The sequence below is a fragment of the Strongylocentrotus purpuratus genome, unplaced genomic scaffold, assembly GCF_000002235.5.
Source record: "Strongylocentrotus purpuratus isolate Spur 01 unplaced genomic scaffold, Spur_5.0 spur5_scaffold_6, whole genome shotgun sequence".
Taxonomy (NCBI): Eukaryota; Metazoa; Echinodermata; class Echinoidea; order Camarodonta; family Strongylocentrotidae; genus Strongylocentrotus; species Strongylocentrotus purpuratus.
In genome coordinates this window covers 33,698,308-33,716,208 of record NW_022145612.1, presented here as the reverse complement: position 1 = coordinate 33,716,208, position 17,901 = coordinate 33,698,308, and the positions used below count along the sequence as shown (strand labels likewise).

The 17,901-nt window shown below is 35.5% G+C and overlaps 1 protein-coding gene across 3 annotated transcripts in view; it reads left to right on the top strand.

Annotated features, from left to right (window-relative positions):
* The first annotated feature begins 3,688 nt into the window (after positions 1-3,688).
* The window catches only part of LOC589830 (fibropellin-1), a 73,678-nt gene continuing 59,465 nt past the window's right edge, over positions 3,689-17,901 (top strand). The window contains exons 1-5 of one of the 3 annotated variants that reach the window (XM_030973526.1): positions 3,689-4,095; positions 6,742-7,006; positions 9,575-9,642; positions 11,096-11,206; positions 16,746-16,883. In XM_030973526.1, coding sequence (XP_030829386.1) covers positions 3,867-4,095; positions 6,742-7,006; positions 9,575-9,642; positions 11,096-11,206; positions 16,746-16,883 — 811 coding nt within the window. In that variant the 5' untranslated portion in view covers positions 3,689-3,866. The remainder of the gene's footprint in view (positions 4,096-6,741; positions 7,007-9,574; positions 9,643-11,095; positions 11,207-16,745; positions 16,884-17,901) is intronic. The other 2 variants (XM_030973525.1, XM_030973527.1) reach the window with 2 other exon arrangements.

Here is a 17,901-nt window from a genome sequence, read left to right as displayed (position 1 = left end):
CCTCTTAACCGTATTCACCTCATTATGCATACATCAGGCCGATCCTTGAGTACTGCTGTGCAGTGTGGCACTTGCAACCTGGTATCGCTCAAAGAAAGGAGAGATGGTCTTTGTTGGGACTTTTCCACTCAGCTTTTCAAGAACTGTCGTCATTGGCTACCGAAAAGTCAATCATCAAACAGGTTACGAGAACTTAAGTGTAGGACACAACGTTACAAAAAAGCGCAATGCCACAAATTATCAAACTGTTGAACTCTAATGCTGAAAATCTGAACATTGATTTTTAAAACACACATAGTAGTGAATTGAAGATGAATGTTGCCTTTAATGTGGATATGTATTTCATGTCTCCAAATTACTTTTTTATGATTCAATTCCTTTAAAGTGCATTCCCACTAGCTTGGATGAAATAACTTTTTTCAATTACATTTTTAATTTGTATTTGCAGCTCTGTGTTCGTGTTTCTCTCTCTCTCTCTCTCTCTCTCCCTCTCTCTCTCTCTCACACTCTCTCTCGCTCTCCCTCCCTCTCTCTTTTTTTCTCTCTCTCTCTCTCTCTCTCACACTCTCTCTCGCTCTCCCTCCCTCTCTCTTTTTTTTTTCTCTCTCTCTCTCTCACTCTCCCTTCTCTTCTCCCCTTCTCTCTCCACTCCCTCTCCCTCAACATTCCTTTCCTATTCTCCTTTAATATTTTTCTGCTCCACATTTTTCCTTTACCTTTTTTCTTCCCTTTCTGAGTTTTACTGAGTTAAAAAAAAAAAAATCAAATATCTGTAAATCATGCATGCAATTTAGCCTTTGGCTGCTGTATGTTGATAAACGAATACCATACCTTATCCTACCTTACAATAGACCACTATAGGTATACGAGCTCTTTAAATTGACTAAATCGGTAATGTCCAACACAAGAAATGAGTACAATTTATTTTTTTCCTTCAAGCATGTATAATTTATATTTTATTCAAAACCACACAAAACATGATATAATCTTTTATAAAGAGACTGGTAATAGTACATTAATCATCATATATTAACTTGATTACATCATAAAAATGAATGGTTTTAGGACCCCTTTAGAAGCTAAGCTTGTGATCGGGGCCCTATAGTCAATAAAATACATACATTAACAATATGGAAAGGCCTTAGAACCTATTATTCCCGAAGCCGTGCACCTTGTGGTGAAAAAAATGTTGGTTGTTTACATATTTATCAGTCTTTGCTAAAAAAAACAAAGTAAAAGAATGTAAAGCCCTTACAAAGTGGACAAGTTTTTTAGATTTTCAAGATGTACTTTGAGGTTCGTACTGTCAAATTCCATTTCAGTCAACAATAGATATCAACATGAGGTGGTTTCAAATCAAGATTTTAAATAGAATATTATATATGAAGGACAGTTTGTTAAGATTTGGTGTAGTGGCTGACAAGAAGTGTACTTTTTGTAGTAACAATGATGAAACTACCATACATGTTTTTTGCTTTTGTAACTATTCTAATGAAGTATGGTCGAAGTTAAAGTTCTGGATATTTCGTAATACGGGGGAAAGGATCAAACTTACAAATCAAAATAAATTGTTTGGATTTTGCGGTAGCAATAATAATGCACTCAACTGTGTTCTGATGGTTGTAAGACAAGAAATATTTTCAGCTAAATTACGAAATCAACCACCATCATATGATATAATTTTATCAGCTGTAAAACGTTATTATGAAATGGAAAATATATATACCAAACAAATCTCAGAGAGAATAAATTGAAAAAGAAATGGTTTTACTTTAGAAAATATTTTGAGAGTGTTGGAAATGTGCTAACATAAACATGATCATGTATTTTATGTTTGGTATTTTTTAATTATATATTTAAAATACTAATTTTGTCATAAATGTTTGTTTTTATCTGCCACAAAAGTTTTCGGCCGTGATGATTATTATCTGTGTCAAGCCATTATGTATGGAAATTATTTCTCTAATCATTTGTATATATGATATATGGATATATGGATATACTGTATATGATGGCATTTGTTTTGAAAATAAAGAACCCTATGGAAGGGGGAAAATATGGAAAGGTGAATAAAAAGAATGGAACGTATATACAAGGGATGGAAATATTAAGCTACCGAATATAGAACACACACACACGCACACACACGCACACGCATAACAAACACACTGATGACTAGGTCCTTAGCGGTCAAAAAAGCATTTAAGAATGAGTAAGATATACAAACAAAAATTAATTAACTTCTCTAAAATCTACTATTCTAAGCTGTCGGCCTATATCAAATGTAATAATGACGCCAATGTGAAAATGTAGCATATAGTCCAATGGCTAGAAACATCATGAGAAATTCAGAGAAAAAGTGTTCATGAATTTAGTTTTTCTTTTGAAATTATTGATATTAGCAGCATATTCTCATTAGTCGAAGACCTACATTTTACCCCAAGTGCAAAATCGAAAGTCATGCCAGCAACTCTTAGGATTAAAGATTTCAAGATCACTATGAATATTTTGGAATGACCTTATAATATAGGGGCACAATTATGTTCACAATGGTAAGAGCAGACACTCACACGGCTTGTAGTGGCACATTTGGATTCAGCACTCTGTTTCATACAGCATTAACAAACAATATAAAACATATACAATTTTAGGGAGTCGCTGTCACATTGGGGTTTTAGTATCAAAAATATTTATGGACAGACCTATTAATTTCCAGCTGCTGCAATGTATTGTGCACAAATTGTATAATGAAACAGAAAACTTTCATTGGATGGGGTACTCATGTAGTTTAAGCTTCTACCAACCTTACATTATTTAGTAGGCAAGCTTTCGTCCACTCACGTTGACTGTGAAATTAGATATAATAGGCCCACCAAGATCATTGCGCTTACATTTTTTTAGTTAACATTCCCGTTCACCTCCCCTCTCCCCGTCTAGTGGCTGATGTGTAGAAGAGGCAAAATAGTACGGTGTCATAATAGTGACATTATAACTTGTTCGCCCTTGTTTACCGATAGTTTTCCACGCCCATACTCTTTTGTTAAAAGGTAATTTTAAAGACGGGTTTTCTAGGCAAAACTATCAGTGTACGCTTTTAGTCATTCATATTTTCTTTATGTGTGCATAGAGGCTTATTCTTATAGGGCGGATTACGGTAAATCACTGCGAGAAACTGATACGTTTTTTTAAACGTACGTGTAAAATAAATTGCGTGTATTTACTGAGCTCTGCTTATAAGATACAGAAAGGTGAAGGGGTATTACATCTTACATCATAACAAAATATTGAAAAACGCCGCGGTTTTCCCGCGCCACATCTGAATTAGACTTAAGGGTGCGGTATGAACCTTTATAGTGGTCTCTGTAACCCTTAAATATCTACGAACTTCCACTTATGTCGGCCGAATCTCATCTCTTCACCAAAAAAGCAAGTTTTAAAGAAATGAAATACAAGGTTCAATGACGAATCGGCGACCGCGTTTCAATAAAATCATCCAACCACGGATAGTCCGCCAAACAAACTGACAAAAGGAAATATGCTACCAATTTTTTTATGATTGAATAACTATTGTTGTTAAAGCATCCATTGAGTGAGAGAGAGAGAGAAAGAGAGGGCATACGTAGTGTGTATAGTAATAAATTGTGTTGTACACTGTTGTAACACACTTGTATATCTGTGTTGTATAATGAATGCTGAGTAGATCTTCGGTGCACTGTACTTGCAAAGTTTTGGGTGTGACGTTTCGGTCGTAACTTTTACAACAGTATTCATCGACAACTCGAACTCATCACCGTTTAACTTTGCTACATGAACCAATGTTAAACTCTGGGATTTTTAATTTCTAGTCTTCTTAGGTGGCTAATAACATGGAAATGTTCCTGAAACTATGGCTCGGGATAATTTTCTCGGTCACTTTCTACTGTGGGATATTTGTCGTAGGACTACCGACGGGAGCACCCAATTCGGCATGCGCAGATCTTGCTCCTGGACACAGGGACAATCTAAGTGTGCTGATCGAACCCCAAACCGGAACGCAATCGCCATTCGTAATCTTCGTAACTGAGTCGACATATGACACAACAAGTAGTGTAACAGGTAAATCTCTATAAGGAAATTATCGCCAAAAAATGTGAATTTACTATGCATTATATAATGCATAATATGGTTGTAAATTGCGCGCGAATGGGAATGATGTCAGAATGACACCAATTAAATACCCTTTCGAATGATAAGAGACACAGTGTATGTTTACACAGTAAATCTTGAGTAATTGAAGGATGGTCACATGACGTATTCCACTAAGTTTCCGCTCAATGATGACATGTACTGGCAATAGAAAAAGAAGGTCATTAGGGCCTGAGCGCGGGTCTTCTGCTTCACATATCATAGTATTTCAGCACGCAGTGCTTGTTAACATTTTTTGGTCCCTTCTTCTGTAACTGTTCCGATTCTTTCAAAACTTTGGAAGCATAGCTTCAGCATCCCATGAACTTAACGTTTTGAAGAATCACACTCATGACCACTCAGGCGCTATTTTGTAATCATCGGGCGCGTTTTCATGCCTTTCTGCCCTCGTATCTTAAATGCCACATTGCTTTTTACATTACATTCCACAAGTGAGTTTTTTCATGAAATACATTAATACCTGTATTGTTTTGTGTGAAAATTATAAATGCCTACAATAGTGTACTTCTACATTCAGGCTAAAATTGGGGGGGGGGGGGACAAATAAGGGGCTCTTTTAATTTTTTCAAAACCTGGGGGAGGAATAGGTCTAACGTGAAAAGTGTTTCTCGTTTAGTTCATATTTTTACTTAAATCTAAATATAATGGACAATTAGAATTTGAATCCACATCGATATTTTGTCAAAACAATGTTCATGCAATACCTGATGTTTATATGTGAGTGTAGGCATCAATGTGTGTGTGTGCGTGTATGTGCGTGTGTGTGCGTGTGTGTGCGTGCGTGTATGTGTCTGTGTTTGTGAGTGTCAAGGTGTGGTAGGTTGTATATAGTGTTTCTATATGTGTGCAGTATAAAGCAGGTTAGGATATTCGGTGTGGGTGTGGTGTTACGTGTGTAATGACGAGCGCCTTCATTGTTGCTGAAAATAAAATACAAATATATAAATTCCAGTCCAGTCCAGAGTTTAGGTTTGTGTAGTACAGATATAGCTAACATTTGTGAAATGTGATATGTAATGTAGTATGACGGGAGGTCAGACAACTGGTACACAGTAGATGTGGAAATATAATCCTACAGAATGATGTACCATTCGAGAAGGTCATGATGATTTTGAATTTTCAAAAAAAGGAGATCACAAATAACTTTGGTAAGAGCCAGAATTACAACGCTTTTATAAAAAAATTAAGGAACTTCAGTACAAATCACTCAATGGAGCAATTTTATTTAACAGAACATCTGTTAACGTTTTGTTTTGTTGATATTGACCAGTGTTCTTTTTGTAAACATACGTCAGAATCACACTCACATTTATCATGGGACTGTGGATATGTTAAAGCCATGTGCAAGGAATTGATTGGAATAAGAAAAAAATGGGCTAGTAGAACTACACAACGCATAAAAGCATAAAAGGAGAAACATTGAGAACTAAAATAATGATGCATTATAATAATTTTTTTAATAAAGTAGCATATTTCGGCCAAGGTCACATGGGTGTAATTTCTACTCTAGATGAATTTTGTAAAACTATATTTCAATATAGGGATGAGGAAAATGAGTTGGGAATACAAAAATTGAAGAGTATTAAACAACATTAAGCGTCACGAAATAATCTGCATTTACAACAGACTTTAAGGAACTAATGCATGTATATGCGGGTTTTTTTATTTTTGCATTAATGCTATTTTTTATATTCTTATTGAATTTATAAAGAATGAAGGTGGTTGGTGTGTTCTGTGCATGTGTGCGTGTCGTGGTGGTTAGGGGGTGGGGGGGGGGCAGATGGTATAGTGGTAGGAAGAGAGACGGGAAGAGTTTCCGGTTTTAAGTGACAGGGGCATGCACGCAGAAGAGAGTGAATGTACCATAGTTGAAATAAGTGTAAAAGGTTGGGGGCTAATTTAAATATTTCGTGATAGATCTCATTCTGTTTTTGTTTTTTAACTCGCAGTAAATGTATTGATATATTTTATGTCAATTCGTATTTTCTTAATTGCTCTTATTATTGAATGCTATTGTCATCATTATCAAATGTTATTATTTATTAGTAGAGGTGTCGTGGTCGAGTAGATACGTCACCGGACTGGGAATCACAAGGCCCGCGGTTCGAATCTCACCGCGGCACTAATGTCCTTTGGCAAGACATTGATCTACATCTGCCACACTCAACCCAGGTGATGTAAATGGGTACCTGGCAGGAATTAATTCCTTGAAGTGCTAGAGCGCCGTAATGGCAGCCATTCTAAAGCCAGTGTAATAATCAGGAGCTCCTGCAGGATTGCCAAGTCTTTCAAAAATGAGCGCTTTACAAGAACCCAGTTTATAGTGCATTAATTGCCTAAAGTTGAAAGGCTTACTTATTTCTGTTTCTGTATAATCATTTATGATTCACATATTCATATTACTATGTTGTCGGATTTTCTTCAGACTTTCGCCATTCTGTTCATTTTGTTTATCTGCCTTCATACAAATGGACTTATTACAAGGATTAGGTTGCCCTTTAAATGCTCCTTCGTCATGTGATATATTATTTTCTATATTATTATTTTTCTTGGCAGTGTCAATACTTCGGAACAGTGGTCCCTCAGTCTATTCATCCGAGTACTTTAAAGGGCTCGCATTGAAAGCTGTGGCGCATGTGCCAGGCGCGGAATCCTCCACCAAACCGGCCATAGGAGTCTTCACTTCAATAGGAAACGGTTTCAAATATGGAAGCTGCACCACTTTAAATCAAATGGTAACTCATGATAACATTACGGAGAAAAGATTACGGCAGGACTTCACTTGGCAAGCCGATAGACCGTATGGAGATATCCAGTTTACGTAAGTATTGGAGCCCACTCCCCTAGAGAGAGACACACAGAGAGAGACAGAGAGACAGAGACAGAGACAGAGAGAAAGATACAGAGGCAGAAACATAACATAAACCCTAAACCGATGTTCAATATTATCACAGAAATTGACTCAGGGTCCATTTGACGGTTGACATGGGGTCGCTTGGCAATCAGTCAACTGTTAATTTCTTTCAACTCTTATATAATTATGCAGTCCGTATATTTAAAAGAAGTTACCAACAGATTCCCGTTTAAAAATTATAACCTATATGTGACCCTAAATTATAGTTCATTTTCAAGAGTAATTTATACTCAAGCTGTTGTCAAAATCCCTTTGTATATACTTTGATGTGAAGCAATGCATGTGGGTCAAAAGCCTTTTCAGTCCGAAAAATTTTGCTGACTTATTTGCATTTAGTTTGGGCATTTGAAGAGAAAAAGTGACAGTGTCAACTCAGGCTCAAGAATAAGTTGATTTACAAGCAAAGTTTATGATATTCCTTTTGTTATGATGACTCCACCCTGGCTTCTCTCGCATCCCGTATTGACTTAAGGTCAGCCTTGTCATTTATTGAGTCATTCTAAATGGACAAAGTCTACTTGGGATGCCATCTATTTACTTGGAAATCTACTGTAAATATACTGTAAATGGTAGTTATCAACATGTGTTCTTTCTTACATAAACTCTTTTAGGTAATGCTACGGTCACAAAGGTTCGTACGAACAACAATTTCGTACGAATCTCCTTGTTTTCCCATTGTCTTCCCGAATTTCCATGGTCTGAAAATCGTTTGTACGGCGTTCGTAGCAGTTCGTAATGGCATTTGTGACCGAGGCTTTAGTAAAACTTTTTTGCTCTACGACGCGATGCAATTGACAATTTAGCAGATAGATTTTAGATATCATGAGAAAAGGAGTAGGTATATTATTTGAAACAAAAAAAAAGTTATCCTCTGGATTCGAACAAGGCCCTGTGAAATCTTAGATACATGGGAAATGAAGTAGAATTCTACTTTAAAAAGGATTTAAAAACAGTGTCTCCCTTTTGCCAAGGAAAATCAAGAGTTGCCCCGGAAACTCTATTATTAAGTGGAAATACCTAATACCTACAAAAATATGAGGCCAATTGAAGCAGTCTTTGTAAACGAATCATTCAATTTGCAATTTGCAAACAAGCCTGTTGAATCAATAGACCCTTTCTCTCTCAATTACTGACAGCTTTTCTGCCTCATTCTGTCACAGTTTCTTAGAACAACATACGATTGTCTTAAATCGCCATTGCAATGTTACCCCACCCCCTTTACATAATGACGCTTTCCCTCACCTTGAATTATCGATGTTTTATCATATCTTAATCATTATTATAATTAATAAATTACACATATTTGTAAAGCTTAGATCCTCTTCTTTCATTTGATGCAACTTATATGATGCATATTTTACGAATAAGTTAATAAAAGCAATTTGAAGAGAGGGTACCAAAAAGTCATTTGGCGGGCGGTATCTGAATTTCAAAGAGAAAATCCCATTTCTAGAAAGTTCACTTTCTGCCCTTTCATATGACACCTCAATCAGAAAAATTGAGCCAGGAATAACAAAGTCCTGTTTGTTTAAAGTAATGCTTGCATTTCCATAATTTTATTAAACGAGTTCGTTTTCATTGGCTGCCTGCTGTAGCAACAAACAGAGTTGATACCAGACTTTTCTTCGTTTCGATGACGATCAGCCCTGCATGAAGTCTTTCGTCTTTTTTGTGCATGGCTGATCGTCAACGAAACGGAGTTAAGTCTCTTGTCAACTCTATTTGTTGCTACGGCAGGCAGCCAGTGAAAACAAATTCTTTTAATCAAATCATGGAAATGATAATACAATTGATGTTTCTCATCTGTTAGAGCTGCCCGTAGCTTTCCACGGATTCCAATAAGTATGATAACAATAATATTATTATATCATCATTTTGTGTTTTAAGCAGATTTTTCATGAACTAGTGCGCTATTGCAATACAATAACGGTTTTTATTGTTGATGTTGATATGTCTATAGTTATTGATATAGTTGAATTCAATGTATTTATTGTCCATTAATTTTAATTGAAATGTATTTTGTTAACATATATTAAAAATACTGAAGAACGCTCACATCATAAGGCAATCAACTTATTTAACAGGTACAAAAATAATTGCTTATGTTTACAAAAACATTAAAGGGAGCACGAGAGAAGAAGAACAATGAAGCGTGAGGTAAATTGTGCATTTAGCAGATTAGATAGCAATTAAATGCTTAGAAAGAATACGATTCGAGATTTAGAAAATCAAATATCACATTACGTGTTTTCAAATACAAAATAAAGTATCAAAATTAATATCAAAATGTCACATTAAAAATATCAAAAATCAAATGTCATTGCTTTAGCGTAAGATGGCAGAATAAATTAGTATAATAATGTAATATGCTTATACTTTGATTTATATGTAAAGCATTAAATATATATTATATACATTTATATGTATTCATAATGTTATTTTCTCCTTTATTTATTTGTTTTGCTTTCAATTTAGATCGACTGTCGCTGTAGAACGTGAAATATATTTTACAAACGTACAGACTAACGTTTTGACTTTTAGTGGTAAGTAAATGATTTGTCGTTTTGTCTTGACGGGTATGCAAAAGAGGGTATTAGTTTATAGAAAGCATCTTATTGGCTGAATCCATCACGTTATACGTGCACGAGCGTGCAAGATAATAGTTGTTTGTTGTTGACAGTACAGGCCCACCGCGTACGACGTATTTCACAAACGTACAAACTAATATATTCGTCCTTGTTTTCACGAAGTGACGGTAGTGAGGAAAATCGTAACGCAAAGTGAATGCAACTTTTTTTCACTACCGTCACTTCGTGAAAATTATCATTGGTAAGCAAATAATTTTGGTTATGGCATGAAGGAAGTATAACAATAGGTTATTCGTGAGAGAGAGCATTCATTGAAGCTTGTTCTTGATTGAACAGCCCGAGGGATGATGTATGGTTGTTGGACACCATTGAAAAGCTCGCTTTGAAGAATAGCGTGTATGTTCGATGTATGATTACAGGATGCGGTGCGTGGTAGATGCCAATGAATGTTTTTTCCAATACTAACTTTATGGAAAATTAATGCACGCGAACGTGTATTTCGTGCGTGAATACATTATTATAAGTCCAACCGTATCACAAATCATTCAGTTCAGAAACGACCAAATACACTACGTTTGGCCACTCAGAATGTGTTCACAAAATTTCAAGGTAAATAAAGAACTTGAAAAGGGCAAAAAGCGGTCTGAAATTTGACGTCATAGGCAATACGTGTTCCGATTGGGCGGAATCTGTTTTGTCACCTTCCTAAATCTCAATTGTGATTTACTCAAGATTTTCTGTGTGACCATCGTAAAATGTATGGTATCATTCGAAAGTGAATTTCATTGCGGTAAATTTGACACCATTGACATATGTGTCTATTGTAACATATTGTTATGTGTAATGTATAGTAAATTCACGATTTCGGGGCAGGTTAACAAACTTGGCCATCAGTTGTCAAGTGTAGGGGCACCCATGTCTGCGGATTGACTTATGTGTGAGTGCATTCAAATGGAAACCAACGAACACGGCTTATTTTAAAAAGGATACCCATGTTGTCGTTTGAAAATTTTGAATTAAATGTATTGTCTTGCAGTATGCTCTATCAACGGTAAAGCTCAATCTGCTTCAAAATGTTATTCAAATTTCACCCAAAGACGAATTCAATCATCTCATTTTGTAGCGGATCGTCATAATAATAATAGACGAATTCTAACTGACTCTGACGTTAATGAATGGACAACTGTTGAAATTGATGGGTTAATGGCCTATTAAATTTAATAAAATAAGCACGTTTCAGAATTTGCAGAACGAAATGGAACGATCTAAAAATTGAATGGAAAAAAAAATTAAATGAAATATGGAAGCGAATATCATCATTTTGTGAGAACTAATGGTATATAATTTTGTTGCCTTTTTAAAAGTTTGTTTTCATTTGTTGTTTGATTTTCGTTTTTTTTTTAAACAGGCGATTCTTGTGCTTCAACTCCATGTCAAAACCAGGGTACCTGTACTATAAGTGGAAACTCGTACAACTGCGACTGCACGACAGGTTTTGATGGTACCAATTGTCAACTGAGTAAGTAATTATTACAGTATTCTTCATTATATTACCATATCATAAAACTTATTTGTCACCAAGCCCAATTTTTTTTTAAACATATGGTACCCTCATCGTTCTGATGTTGTACATTTCCATTTGTTGTATTGATAGTACCATATAACGCTATCGTCCAAGCATAGAATTATCACATAGGAATCTCCTCTTCAAGAACGGTTTTTCTTCAGTGATTTATCTGTCCCCTCAAAAAATACATTTCGGTCAGTGCTTTCTTTCCTACATCGATTCGTAGTTTAATTTGCCATTTTACTTGGTATTTCTCTGTACCTTATTTCCGTTAAATACGTACTGCATCAGAGGCGGTACTCCAAGGAGGGGGTCAGTGAATCAGTGCCCCCCCCCACTCTTTTTAAGTACCCCAAAATTGTCCCTGTTTACTTCGGATAAGTGCCCCTTTTTCTGTGTAATAAGCGCCACTTGCCCTGTCTCGTAAGTTACCCTTTTCACCTCCGATAATATGTGTCGATATTCTTTTCTGATAGGTGCTTCCCTTTCTTTGTAATAAATTCCCCTTTTTAAACTTGTTATATGTGTCCTATTTTTACCTCTGAGAAGTGACCCTTTTACTTTTACAAGTGCCCCTTTTTCCCCTCTGTACTTATTGCCTCTTCCCCCTTTCTAATATATGACCCTTTCACCTCTGATAAGTGCCTATATCCGAAGCTGATTTGGTTCCCTTTTAACCTTAACGAGTGCCCTTTTTTCTTTGTGTTAGTGCATTTTCCTTTCTCAAAAGTGCTCATTTGCAGCTCTTATAAGTGCCACTTTTCACCTTTTTATGAGTGCCTCCTTTATTATTAGGTTTTCCCGCCCAACTTCGTAAACTTAGCATCCGAATTAACGTTACGTTCATTCAAATTCGTGCGAAATTGAATGACTGTGTAGATCAACATTCAAAAAGCTAATTGCGTCATTCAATTTGATTTAGTAGCATGCGATTTCATACTCTTGTCACGGAGAAGTGCAAAACGAGCATTCAATTTAGAAAAGCGTGCAAAGAGCGTTCAAATTCGCGCCGGACAGACGGTGGTATGTCTTCGTGCATTCAATTTCGTGATTAGGCATACATTTGTGACATTTGTGCATTGCTTTTCATTTGATGATAATTTGTCACTTAATATACTTCTGTTTGTATAATTTTATGCAAAGTTTACTTGGAGGAATGACATGCGTATTTGTTCTGTCATTACACGGGTAACTGTCCCCAGAGAAGGTGCACAATTTGTGACTTCTCTTCTAAGCACAAGATCTTGGACAGAGGTAGAGTTCAGGTTTAATAGACATGGACATGATGGAAACGAAACACAATGATGAATAAAGAAAAAGATGTTAAATGAAAAGAAAGGAAGTTCACCTATTCAATCAAGATTGATCAAAACAAACCATTTAAAAAATAACCCCTAAGGCATTTATAATGAAAAATATGAAGATATGAATAAAGTGATGTTTCAACAAAAATAAAGAATGTCGAAAGAAGGAGAAAACATAAAATACAATATAAATATATCAGATAAATAAGAAGATTGTATAATTTGAAATCATGTCAGAAAATACCATAGAGATAAATAATAAATAAATGAACATGAAATACTGAATATCCGAAAGAACATCGAGCCTCATACTATGATTATGAGGTCTAGTTTTAATTTGAATGACCCGATTGCAAAAGAGGTTGCCCATAGACGAAAATGAAACCGCAATTCGCCAAAGAATTCACCTCCCACTCAACATTGGCGAAATTGAATGACCCTTACGCATTTCCAAATTTCCAAATTGATTGAACCAAGCTTAAATTTGAATGTGCATGTTTAAAATATTCGGTGACTCGAAACGAAATTGAATGCGACAAGTTTAAAAATGAAACATTAATGAAATGGATTGCCGCTTTGACGAAATTGGCCGGGAAATCCTATATTATTATTATTATTATTATAGGCATTTCTATAGCGCCGTCTATCTACAAATTCTATTCCGAGGCGCATCAATATATACCTCTGATAAATGGCTATTTTACCTTTAAAAAATCTTCGATAAGTGCCCCTTCCAAAATCTTATAGGTGCTCCTTTTACCACAAACAAGTGCCCTTTTCATTGTAGTTTTTTTTTTGGTGCATTTTATCTTTTCTAAGAAGTGCGCCCTTTTTAACTCTTATTATTGTTCCTTTCAATTTGACTGGTGCCCCTTTTTATTTTTAATAAATGCCCCTTTTCCTTCTCACAAATCCCCCCCCTTTTTTCACCTTTGATATGTTCCCTTAGTTACTTTTGATGTAGTTGCCCCTTGATAAGTGCCCCTGTTATATTTTTCCATTGTCTCTTACCAATATTGTGCCCTTTGTGCAGTCATTAAAAGAGCCATATCTAGTTTCAAAGGATCGGAGCAGCTTTTTAGAGTAAGAGGAGTTCTTTTTGCACCACCAAAATGAAAGGTAGTGAAGCCGGGGGCAGGGGCATTATGCCCCAAATTACATAGGAATTGACTGTGCTCCTTTTAGAAATATAACCGTGCTCATTTTCAAAGCTATCAAATGTATTTGCCCCTCTAAACTATCATGACATACTCTACTCAACTGCAAAAAGAGATAACTTCCAAATTATCCCCCTTCAAACTTCATGTCCTTTTGAACTTCAATGCCAAGGTAATCAATTGCTCTTTGTTCAAGAATATGAAGGTTTAGACAATGTAGGGGTTTGCAAATCCAAGGCGACTGAATTTACCAAATGTCTTTCATGTTTAAAGTACTGAGAAAAAATTAGCTTAAGTGCTATGACAATATTTTGCTATCACTTCACATCTAAAAAAAAAATCATCAGATTTCTCACAGCCTCCCTAACATTCATGTGCCCTTAGTTTTAGCGACTGAGATCCATTTTCCTCAAATTTCTTAATAAATTCGCTGTTTACATTCGCTCATATCTATAGTTCATCTCATTAACCATTATTGAAGGTCTTATTCATTCTTACATTATGAGGTTGTTATGAGGTTTCATCCTTTAACGACACCTAATCCGTCGCAATGTGACCTCAAAAATCTATGAATTTTGTATATTCAGATCATCAAACACAACAGCAAAGTATGGAGAATTTTGAACCACGTAGAGAGACAATCTTGAAAGCTCTCCCTGATAATGTATTTATTACAGTGTAGGAGTATATGCAATGTCTAAGGAGAAGGTGCTCTAGGGGCTGCAACGAATGAATTAGACTTTACGTCTGAATTTCGTTATTTTCAGAATTATTTTATGGCTATTTTGAGAATATGTGCTATTTTGTGAACATGAGCTAAATAATTAAGATTTTGAATAAGAAGGAAATCTTTTATTTATCGCGGTATATGCAGGACTACAACGCACAATACACCAGTTTACAGTTGTGTACGCCATTTTAAACAAGGCCAATGACCTAGAGGTCATGTATTTATGCGTAAATTAAGATTGCGCCCATGCAAATTATGATGCTATCACTGCCTGCGCGCTGCGTTGTGCGCGCATATCATCATTTGCATGGGCGCAATCTTAATTTACGCATAAATACCAGAGGTCAGAGGTCATTGGCCCCGGAACAGGGCCAATTTGGCCCTGTTCCGGGGCCAATGACCCGAGGTCAACTGTCTGCTCATGCGCACTGATACAACTGTAAACTGGTGTATTCAGTATGCAAACATCTTACCCGAAGCAACCGAACAGGAGAGGGTGTAGGAGAGGGTTATTCCATCCAACGTCGTGAATGTTGATATCCTAGCCTTACAAAACCTGGGGTTTTTAAGTTTTCATGTTTTTCTTTTCTCCATATTTTACAGAAAATAAAGACAGACATATGAAATAGAAATGATATATGTATACGGTATATATTAAGCAAGTTACAACAACATTCAAGTCACATGTCAGATTAAGTGAAATGTGAGGCCCCTATTGAAAAGCGGTGCTTGTAGAGTATAGGTTCCTGATTTTAAAAACATCGTAGATAAAAAAACTTTAGCAATAGAGGCAGTAGAGAAAGATGTAATCTAGAGAGGGAATTAAAAACACAATGGAATAAAGAAATTTGCATACAAATACATTAGCACCCGTACCTAGAGTCACCTGGTTAAAATGCGTATTATTCACCTGAACACATTAGTTAGCAGGGCACCGTTAGCCAAAACATCAAGTGTATGGATATAGTAATTAATTCAAGAATATAATACACGAAAGGTCAACGTGCACAAGATTCCTTGGAGAAAACACAAAGATAAAATTTAGACAGTTTCCCGAGTGAAATCATAATTTCAAGAGTTCAGAATTAGACCGTCTATTAAAAGAGAATGCAAAATGGATTAGATAGTACCCCGAGAAAATCACATAGCAACATGCAATTCGTTCATACGCATTCAATAGGTTCAGAAACAAGGTAATTCATTTATATACATTAATAACCGAAACATGCATCATTCATTAACAATTAGGATTGAGCAATGGAGAAAAAAGATGATATTAGACATATGATTTTAAAAGGAAAATTCGAAGTTTGCGTTTAAAGTGAGTAAACGATTGTGCTTCCAAACAATTCCAAAAAGAGGGGCAAGGTTAAACAATTGATTTTAGGGGAAAGACCGTCCAACTTGGGGAGAGATGTAAATTGACTCTCTGAATTGTGGAGTAGGAGTGGAGGATAATGCTGGGTTTTTTTTAGCGAACATGGGAAGGAATATATTACGCAAATCACCCTTGGGAATATTTTGGGCAAATCAGCTGAGTATAGCTGATACATGAACATTCCGAGGAAATAAATGTATAAATCAGATACTTCCAAAACAGTTTTGTAAGAAATTAAACGCTAATGTGTGCGTGAAATCAGGACCTAGGAACCCCTTTACAATATATCCATTACAAATAGTTTTGTCAAATAGTAATTATTTTTTTATGAATTTTCCCAAAAATGTATAATTTTTCAAGTAGATTTTATATCTTTCTTATAAGAAGAAAACTGGGAAGATTTTTTGTTTAGCCGATTTGTGCTCAAACTTCTTTTATTTGGTTTGTCTGATTTTTCTGCCTCTATTGGAAGTAAGTTATTTTTTGGAGTGAACTTGACCTTTAAATCTATTAGCGTTATGTTTTAAATCATGGCTAATGTTTTATCAAAGGATGCCTAAGCTTAGTTGTCAGAATGGAGACGGGGAAAGTAGAGAAAACAGACACAGGCGGAGGCAGTACGACTGCCATGAATATCTGATTTTCATGAATTTTACTTTACAATAAGTGTCTCATTTAAAGGAAAAGTCAATTATATGTTTCTTGGTTAGAAAATTGTCGGGGTGCAGAAGTACCTCTTGCCTTTCCTACCGCCCTCCCCACACACATACTTCATACACGCTAGTGAGGCTTTGAGATTAGAATGATTATGTAAATATATATAGCCTAAATATTCCCTACTTTGGAACTATTTGATCGATATGCAATGACTGGTGAATCACGTTTGTGTCATATGCTGTCTTTCATTTCCCCCCCATTTTAGTGAACCCTTGTTTCTCTACGAATAACCCTTGCATGAATGGAGGCGGATGTACCTATGGGATCCAGAATGGTCCACCTGAAGCAGCCGTTCCCGTATGCACTTGCTCTTCACCTTGGACAGGAGATACGTGTGAAATATGTATGTCGAAACAATCTTTTAACTACTATTATTATAAAATGTTCAATTGTGATTTCTTTTTCCATGGCAAGAGGAACTTTGAAACAAGACACATCGATACGATTGAAATTATATGAGAACATGAATTGAATTAAATTGAATTAGTTAACAATAACTTCGTGAGGCATTTTTTTTTTAATTTGAAATTATTTTCTTTATACAAAATTATGTTTTGTTTTAAAGGCCAGTCATCAACACACAATTAGTTAAAAATTCACGTCTCAGTGATATCATACTATTCGGGTTATGTGCCTCTATATAGTTCGTATAAAAAAGTATACTCTTTGAAAATGTGCTCAAAATGATAATGTAACACTATCTGCACGAGTTCTTACTACAGCATCATGGATGAGGGACTATGAAATGGGATGACACTAACAGTATTGACACTATTATACACTTGTATCACCAATGACTACATTTTAAAATCTTGCAAAAATAGATTTGCGCCAAAACAAACAAAAATTGAAATATCTAAGTTTACCCTTTGCATTTCATATACAAAAGGGATGTTTTTGTGGAATAGAATGTCCTTTGTTTTAGAGTCACAAAGAAACAAGATGTTTGATTAATGCTATGAATGCATTCTCTTTTAATTAATTCATGTTGAAGGCCATCATATTTATGTCTTGTGTGAAAAGATGTGCTGTATATTGAATCTATTGAGAAATAAAAAATAAAATTCAGAATGCCTTGTCACCATCAACACCTCCGTTATTAAGAGTGGTGGTAGCGATGGAATATGCAGTAGATAAATGGTAAACATGGGATCTATATTAAGAAACATGAAGAATCAAACATGCAAGATTACACTCTGCACCTGTACACAGGCGATTTGTTAAAACTATGTTGTTTCACAAATCACACTAAGAGAGATGTTTGATTGATCTCATAAATGCATTTTCTTTTCTTCTTTTCATGAATTTATGATGAAAGCCACTGTGTATCTGTCTAGTATGAAAAGGTGTAATGCATTGTA